General features: G+C 38.2%; 1 protein-coding gene across 1 annotated transcript; it reads right to left on the reverse strand.

Moving 5' to 3' along the window:
- Positions 1–265: 265 nt before the first annotated feature.
- Positions 266–5,167, reverse strand: LOC103338802 (aluminum-activated malate transporter 9). The gene is made up of 6 exons (XM_089041328.1): positions 4,558–5,167; positions 3,786–3,923; positions 3,394–3,663; positions 3,138–3,274; positions 2,894–3,040; positions 266–1,383 (listed from the first exon to the last, which is right to left on the reverse strand). Exons 1-6 carry the CDS (start codon positions 4,931–4,933, stop codon positions 661–663), a joined length of 1,791 nt encoding a protein of 596 aa, XP_088897454.1. The 5' UTR covers positions 4,934–5,167; the 3' UTR covers positions 266–660.
- Positions 5,168–9,056: the final 3,889 nt, after the last annotated feature.

Below are 9,056 nucleotides of genomic sequence, written 5' to 3' on the forward strand. Positions count from 1 at the left end.
TTTACAAAAACTCGTGAAATAATTATTTTATTTTCTTGTTTGAAAATTAACATATGTAAGAAAGGGTTTGGAGCTCGAGCATCAAGGTCTTGTGTTTGAATCCCCAATATCGCTTCATGGAAGAAAGTCGAAATTTAAGGCATGTTTTTCATTATATGGTGAACAGAAGTAGGACTCATTCACGAATGATTAAAGGCTGGTTTGTAACACAGCACAGGGCATGCTTCTGTTTTGGTAAAGATGGAGAGTTGAGACAGATCACACAAAGGAAAATAAACTACAGAATCGTCATTAAAGCGTGTAACTCCAGAGTTATCTTACAATATATAACGGAGCTAAAACTAAAAATGCCAACATCAATATGCAGTGTTAGTCAGAAACATATTGTTTCATATCCATTCTCATTATCCCCATTAATGCTCTGAGTAATAATACTAATCGTAGCCTGCAAATCATCTAACCACCACCAACCCCCCCGGGCCGCACGCGGAACCAAAGGTATCGACATATCCGCGATTATATGCTCATCTTTGTCAACTATGAAAGCAAGACTGTTCTTGTGAGTAATGTCAGCAGCAGCAGCAGAAATCAGTGGCATTGTATTCTACAACTGAACTAACAGCAGGTTAAATAAAGCAGAATAGTACGAGATACGTTGATTTAGGATTTCAGACAGTTGAGCAATCTGGTCCAAAACCTGCGAGGTGGCTCTAATACTTCTGGTGATTCGACAGGTTCCTTGAAACGTGCTTTCTCACTTAATTCTTCAAATGAGTCGACAAGATTTTGAAGCCTTGCAACAAATTCTATCAACAGGGATGTAAATGTGGCTAACGACAATTGACTAGCATTTTCGTAGGTATTGGATTCTTCTGCTACTGGAGGTTCGTTAACCTCAAATTTCAGTCCTGCAGGCCATGAAACCTGTTTCATGAACATGCTTCCTGAGGAAAAACCTACGGGCGGGTTGGAGCGGTTGACATCAGTGGGTATGGGGCTCACGCCAGTTGGCATCGCAGGCATTTGGCCATCCCAACTTTGTGGCACAGGAAAAGATCTGAGATCAAGCACAGCTTCACTAAGGGATTTGTATTCCCGGAACGTATTTTCATCATCATCCAAGTTCAATAAGTCTTGAGGATCTCCCACCTCCTTTGGCCGACTTCCAATCTCCCAGCTTTCTGAATTAACAAGAAGGTATGACTTCTGGTCAATTTTCTTTTGTAACTCCTCTGCAGCCTCATGCACTTCGTTGAGTATATCTACAGAACCTAGTTTCTCCATCTTTTTCAGTTTGTTCCCAAGTTCACGCAACACTTTAGCACCTTCGAAACCAACTCTTTGGAGCTCCCTACGAAATACTTGTCTTCGTTCAGCAGGAGCCTACATACACAAATGTTGGAAGTTAAATAAAAATAGATTATAACATGTCAAATAAAAACACAAATACGCACAGATGGTTCAGGAAAATTACAATTACTCTTATCAAATGCGCGAGGACCATTACAGTTGCATGTACATAAAACAAGATAAACATCCACCACAGGTTTTGATACTTAGCGAACCAGGAGGGTTGTAGTATAAGATATTGAATTGCATACAACTACAGTCTTCATACCCCCACACATATACATCATTCAATGAGAGTTCTTCAGGACAAAAACACCAAAGATGACTTGGCAGGAAGAACTTTCCCAGGCATGATAATTGAGAAAATATTAAACTCTCAGGCAAAACAATGACCTCATGTTTTCATCTGATGCGCTTCAAGATGCCCAGATAACCAAAAGAGTTGAGCATCCCATTTTAATCAATTCAGTGAGAAGGTCAAACTTTTATTTTGTGCAGCCAACGTCTCATTGTATGGAAGATAAAGTTTCGATGAAATGTCAATATTGCATATTTGGCTCCAGTTAGGATGAGACCGGGCAGAGCATTTATCTCTCCAAAACAGGTGGAATATGAACTTGAATACCCGAAATGCACAAGGGTCAGTAGATATTAGCCGCCAAAATCAGAATTTCAATTTTTGAGTCCACAGGGAATACAACCACATCAAAGACCCCTCTTCTCAAAAACTTGGTCTTGTGAACTCTTTGCATATCAATGTTCTTTCACCACGACCACACCCCACCCCAAAACCCCCCAAAAAAAACCCCTTTTACAGCCAAAAACTCTTAGAGCCTTGGAAGGAGAGAAGGTGAAAGCTGCATTCAATGGCACAAGACGACTTGACAAAGATGGCAATGACACCTATTGAATAGCCAATGGGCCAGCAGACAACACAGAAACATTCTGATTGACAAAATCTTAAAGAAAAAGAACACAATGCAACCAAGCTATATTTGATGGCGAATATGCCATGACTGCCATTACTGAATGAGCTTCCTCAGGGCTCACGAGTGCCCCAGAAAAAAAAAACTAAAATAACGGTAACTACATGTCATTCATATTAAAGAACAAAGGTAGACCATGAGATATATTCAAGAAACAAAATACCCAAAGTGCACAACTTATCTTTGAAGTCAAGAAGAGAAGGGAAAAAAATTACATGCTCTCAAGCACGGCTATCATATATTCTTTCCAGAGGTCTCACTAGGAAAAAATGGAAGAGTATAACCACCCATACTTGGGAAACCATAACCAAAAATCATTTGTTCATGCAAGGCCTTTGATTCACGATTTCTTCCTTTAGAATAGGAAATCAGAAGGAAGGAACTACTTTTGGAATGAGCAATACTTTTAAAAGAAAAAAAAATTCCAGAGGCTTACATATCATCATTGTCATGCTACACCAAAGTATATACAAAAGCCCAAATAAATGAAAATACAAATACAGTATCTTTGTCATTAATTGCCTCACAATGTGGTTAGAGGTGGAAATTTTTAGTACCTGTATTTCAGAAAGTACACATCCATGCAAGGCCATGACCGTAAATGCACAATGCCTTAGTGCACCACCTACTTTTACATAGTTCTTCCATGGATATTTAAGCATTCTGTAACGACCATGAGGTGGCTCCCAGATAGCAAATCCCATCTTCAAACAAAAATAATGAGTTAAAACAAAAACCGAAAGAAAAATTCTGCCAATATGGTGAATTGCCAATGCATCACCATGTTACAACAAAGAATACCAGAGTGTCCTCTTGGCTGGTAGATTCCACAGCAGATCTGTAACCGCTGTAAAGCGGGTCATCAGAAGCTTGGTAGGTAAGAATCTTAGAAGGAACTCTCTCATATTCAACACAATTAAGGTAACCATTAACACAACCTAAAAAATGATAAAGATAGTCAATAAAGGAAATTAATTATGACAAAAGTGGGGTTTGGACTAATAAAAGAAAAATATTTTACAATATCCAACAAAAGCAAAGCATATCGTAAATCAACCTTCCAATGACTTTGCGACGCCCATGAAATTCTTTACCACCAATTTATGCAGATCCTCACCAGCCCAGATGGGAAAAATGCATATATTTACTCCCAAACCAACACCAGCACCCAGTGCAATAAGCAAGAATCGTGACACAGCCGTATGGACAAATTCCCTTGTCCTATACCCAGATACCATGATGAAACAATATGTCAACAAGAACACTCGAAACCCATATTCATAAGGCTTCATTGTTGGGTATAGCTTTGCATAAGTTGCAAGAAATCCTAGCGACCAAATAACACGTCATGAAAATAAAAACTAAACAAAACACAAAATTAGCAATTAGCATACATTGAGCTTTCCAGTGACATGCCATAAAAAAAGTATATTGATTGCAAATTCAGACCTATGATAAAGATACTAGCGAAAATAACAGCTTCTTCCCACTCTCCAGCTAGTCCACATAAGTGCGCCATACCCAAAGCAAGGCCTCCAGCAGAAAATGTCCCTAACCCACGGTTAAATCCTTTGCTCAGAGTCGCTCCTGCAGAAGAACATAGCCACTGAATATAAGAAAGTAAAACAGACATAGGCATGCTCATGTTGGAAGACAACAGACTACACTGCAAAAAAAAAAAATTGCACTTTGAACTACGAACTAATTCAAGTTGAAGGCCCAGCCTATTAAAACAAAAGAAAGAAGATGGATTTAGTTAATTTAAAACAATTTGAAAAAACAAAAAGATGTCGGATGATTGAGGGAAGCTGTTCACCAAAATATTCATTCTTGTACAATAATAGCTTATCGTGAATAAACAAAAACACTTTAGTTTCACTTCATTATTGTAATCATGAGCTCCATGCTTTTTCCAATTCCCTTCAGGTGATTACACTGTCAAGCGTTCCACTTTATAACATACTGAACGTGAAAGTTGGTTTCTTTTCATGTGAACTACTAATGCTAACAATAGTAACAAACAAAAAATTAAATCTAAAAAACAAGACCCTCAATTTTGCCCCCCAAAAAAAAAAAAGTAAAATGCAACAAAACAAGAAACAACTATTTCTACCCAGAGACGCCCAAAAGCATAGGCACACGTGCAAATCGATGAACACCCAGATGATGAAATGACTAAATAAAGCCAAAATCAAAATGAATGGTAGAAAAATACATTTACCTATGCTAAACTCAAATACTACCACAACAGTGAGGATGGCCCAGACCGAGTAACGACTGAGCTGCTTGAAAGGCTCTTTGAGGAAAATCAGCAACGAAATGATCATCAAGGCCAGACCCATCTTGGCCGCGAATACGATCTTTCTCGGATCGGATTGACCCATCCGAATTGCCCGGTTAGAAACATTTTGTACAGTCCGGCACCAGCTCATAATTCTATCGGAAACTGATCGAAAAGTGCAGCAGCGAGGAGACCCATATGGCTCTTGTTCCTCGATGTGGACGAAGCCCAGCTCGGAGTAGTCCTTCTGGGTTGAGAGCAACCTCTCTCTTTTCTCTTGGAAATTGTACTTGAAAGAACCCAACTTTGCTGCCATTTTTCCAAGAGAACAGAAGAAAACAGAGGGAATAATGGAAATCTTGTAATACAACGAAGGGTGTGAGAGAGCTAGAGTTAGAAATTCTCTCCCTTTATTTGTGGTTGGAGGGATTAGAGCCTGAGAGCGAGAGACAATGTTTTGGTTTGGAATGTATCACAGTAGAACAACTATAAAGAAAGCGTCTTTTTGTGGTTTGTGGCTTACCAAATAATTTTTTTGGTCTGATGTCATGTAACTAGATTGAAGAGCTAGAGATAAGTTAAATAAAAGTAAATCAGGTACGGAAATTGTAAGAAAGTTTCACGGTTTCAGTTTTCAGTTTTCAGTTTTGTGACGGGGTAGAGGCAGCGCTGTTACTTTATCCGGATACGACTTTATCATTGGAAAGAGTTGCGTAATGATGTAGAACTGGGAGATTTTTTTCTTTTTTTTTTTACTTTTTTTTTTCTTTTTATAATTGAAAATTTTAATTGTACGCCACTCAAATTTAATAAAAAAGAAAAGCTGCGTGTAAAAAGAGAGTGTTTTTATTGTTCATAAACAATCAAATCATGCGAGGCTTAGAACAACTCCACCCATTCGCGAAGGGAGTTATAGCGTTATTCACGTGAATAGTAGTTGCCTTTGCAAATAGTATTTTCCGTTTCCACGCAGCTTTAGATGACATTTTAACTTAAATTCTAAGTTGTTTGTTACAAATTCTATATATTATATATAATATAATAGAGGAGTGAGAAAATATGGGGCCAGTGTCAGAGTGGCTCACACTGACAAAGGGCAATTACTATTCATTTTTTTATTTTTTCACAACTTTTTACCACAATAATTAATTTGGATAATATTTTCGGATTAGATTTTAGGGTTTCTACGTGTCAATACTATTCATATCTCATAATCGGATAAAATTTTCAATTTCAAATTTCAAATAAATTAAAAAAATTGGCTGGTATTTATAGAAGAAAAAAATCATTAATTTTGGGTATTTTTAAAAAATTCGAATTTTTTTCAGATTTTATTGCAAAAAAATTGGATGTCGTTGGATTGGAGGAAAAAATCGATCGGAGAGCCCAGACGATGCCACGTGGCAACAAGGAAAAAAATCAAATCAATGGGTCTGCATATCAGTAGTGATATTGTAGGCCGACGTCAACCCTCGCTTTTGGACCTCGGTGAAGTCGCCGGCGCCGAGTTGGTAGGTCTCACACCTCCCGGGCTGGTCAGTCCCGGAACAAGTTCCCCCAAGCCTCAGTGGGCTCCTCCGGAATAGCTCTTAGAACCTTTCCATCCATGAGCCTAGCCCAAGGCTAGGGAAAAAATTGTGTTCAGAGCACAGCCCGGGGTGTGGGACCCACAAACTCTGGGCCGGCAGAGGTCCAAAACTCGGTCGCTAACGCCGCTATAATATTGCTACAGAACCGATTTGATTTTTTTCCTGCGTGGCGTCATTTGGGCTCTCCGATCCGATTTTCCTCCAATCCAACTAATTTTTTGCAATAAAATACTGGAAAAATTCGAAAAAATTTTAAAAATACCCAAAAATTAATGATTTTTTTTCTATAAATACCAGCCAATTTTTTTTTAATTTATTTGAAATTTGAAATTCAAAATTTTATCCGATTATGAGATATGAATAGTATTCACATGTAGGAACCCTAAAATCTAATCCTAAAATATTATCCAAATTAATTATTGAGGTAAAAAAAATTGTGAATAAAACAAAAAAATAAATAGTAACTACCCTTAGCAAGGGCAACGGGTGGAAACACAAAATTTTGATTTGCAAGGGCAACCACTATTTATGTGAATAGTAATCGCCTAGCTCCCGGCCATGGCTAAGAGCAACTCCACCCATTTGCCCTTAGCCATGGCAATGGGGAGTTAGGTAGCCACTATTCACGTGAATAGTGGCTGCCTTGCAAATAATATTGTGTGTTTCCACCCATTGCCATGGCAAAGGGCAATTACTATTCATTTTTTTGTCTTTTTCACAAATTTGTTTACCTAAACAATTCGTTTGGATAATATTTCGGATAAGATTTTTGAGTTCTTATGTGTCAATATTTATTATAAAATTCATATCTCAATCGGATAAAATTTTTGGTATTTATTTTTATTAAAAAAAAATCAGTAATTTTTTGGTATTTTTAAAAAAATTTGATTTTTTTATTTTTTTATTGCACAAAAATTGGCGCCATTGGATTGGAGAAAAAATCCGATCGGAGAGCCAGAGAGCGACACGTGGACTTTAATAAAGATCAGAGCGCATGGCATCAGAGCACATGGGGTCATCAGAGCACGCATGACGCCGCCGCGTTTTGGACCTCGGCCGACCGCGGCCAGTTCGTGGGGCCCGCACTGGCTTCACCACCGCTGGAAATAATTTTTCAAAAGCAAGCCCACCGAGGCTCGGACATACTGAGTCGCTCTAAGGGCAAATGGGTGGAGTTGCTCTTATAGTTGGAGTGATTAACGCTATGTTCGAGATTCGTGTTTAAATTATTTTTCTCTAAGGCCAATTCCACCCAGCCCGACCCAAGGGTGGGGAAAAAATTTCGTTCAATGAGCGACCTTAGGCCGGGGTGTGGGACCCACCAACCGGCCGGCTCAAGGCAAGTTCCGCCCAGTCCAAAACGCGGGGGTGAGGTAAGGCTAACGACGCCACGTGGAGTTCAAATTTTTTTACCGTCGGCGCGTGCATAGCGTGCGCGCTAACGTCGACACCACCAACGGGTGGAAGACACGTGGCACTCCCAAGCTCCGATTTGATTCCAAAGCTTCATCCAACTGGCGATTTTTCAGCAATAAAATTATGAAAAAAAAATCGAAATTTTTTATAAAAAAAATTCTGATTTTTTTTTCCTATAAATACCCTTCACTTTCAACACCAATTCTCATACATTTTATTCTACTTCTACAATTACTCAACATTTTTTTCACTCTTCACTCAACATTTTCTTCACTCTTCACTTAACATTTTCATCTCTTTCATCTTGTAATTTTATTTCTTATTTTTATGACTTCTTCTATTGAAACCGGAGGGGCGTGGAGCACCATGGAAGATGTTTCTTTGTGTGAGGCTTGGCTCCGCGTTTGTCATTGTCCCTTGACAGGCAATGAGATGAAATTTTTCCATATGTGGAAAAAATTCATGCCAATTTTATAAAAATTCGGACTCGCCTCGTACGGAAATGGCATTGTCGAGTAGGTGGAAACTTCTCAACAAAGAGATGGCAAAATGGAGAGATGCCTTGGCAAAAGCGATGAACTTGTATAGAAGTGGGGAAAATCGTACTAACGAGGTAAGTATTTTGTAATTTTCGTTATATTAAGTTTAATGTCCTAATATATATATGTTGTTAATATTTATTGCATTTTCAATATTTTGTTAGTATTTCTTGCATTTCAAATATTTTGTTAATATTTCTTGCATTTCAAATATTTTGTTAATATTTCTTGCATTTTCAATATGTTGTTAATATTTCTTGCATTTCCAATTGTTTCTTCATATTTCTTGCATTTTCAATATGTTGTTAATATTTATTGCATTTCCAATTGTTTCTTCATATTTCTTGCACTTCCAATTTATTTGTAAGGTTAATTGCATTTTCATTATTTTTATTTTGTTACTTGCATATCCAATATATTTTAAATAGTTATTGCATTTCCATTTTTTTGTTAAATAGCTCATTCAAGCACAGATGTGGTTCGGTGCAACCGGGGGTGGCAAAAAAAAATTCACCCATCATGAATGTTGGGAGGTGGTGAAATATTGTAAACGCTTCAATATTATTCTCACGGGTCCCGACGTTGTGTTAAACGAGACGCCTCTCCGTGATGCAACGACATCGGATTCACCTCTCGATTCCCCTATGAGTGAAGACTCACCCATCCAAAAGGAACCAAGGCCTATTGGCCGAAAGGCTGCGAAGGCAAAGAAAGCGAGTAATTCAAGCAATCATAATTCAAAGTTTTTGGAGGAAATTGCAAGGCAAAACGCCATAAGAATTGAAATGGAGCAAAACGCCAAGATATGGAGGTGGCAATTCAAGCCGAGTGTGCACGAGAAAAGGAGTATTTGCGCAAAAAAGATATGGAGAAGACGGATCGGGAAACTATGGCG

This window comes from Prunus mume, linkage group LG7 (genome assembly GCF_029339155.1).
Source record: "Prunus mume cultivar Tortuosa linkage group LG7, ASM2933915v1, whole genome shotgun sequence".
Lineage (NCBI taxonomy): Eukaryota > Viridiplantae > Streptophyta > Magnoliopsida > Rosales > Rosaceae > Prunus > Prunus mume.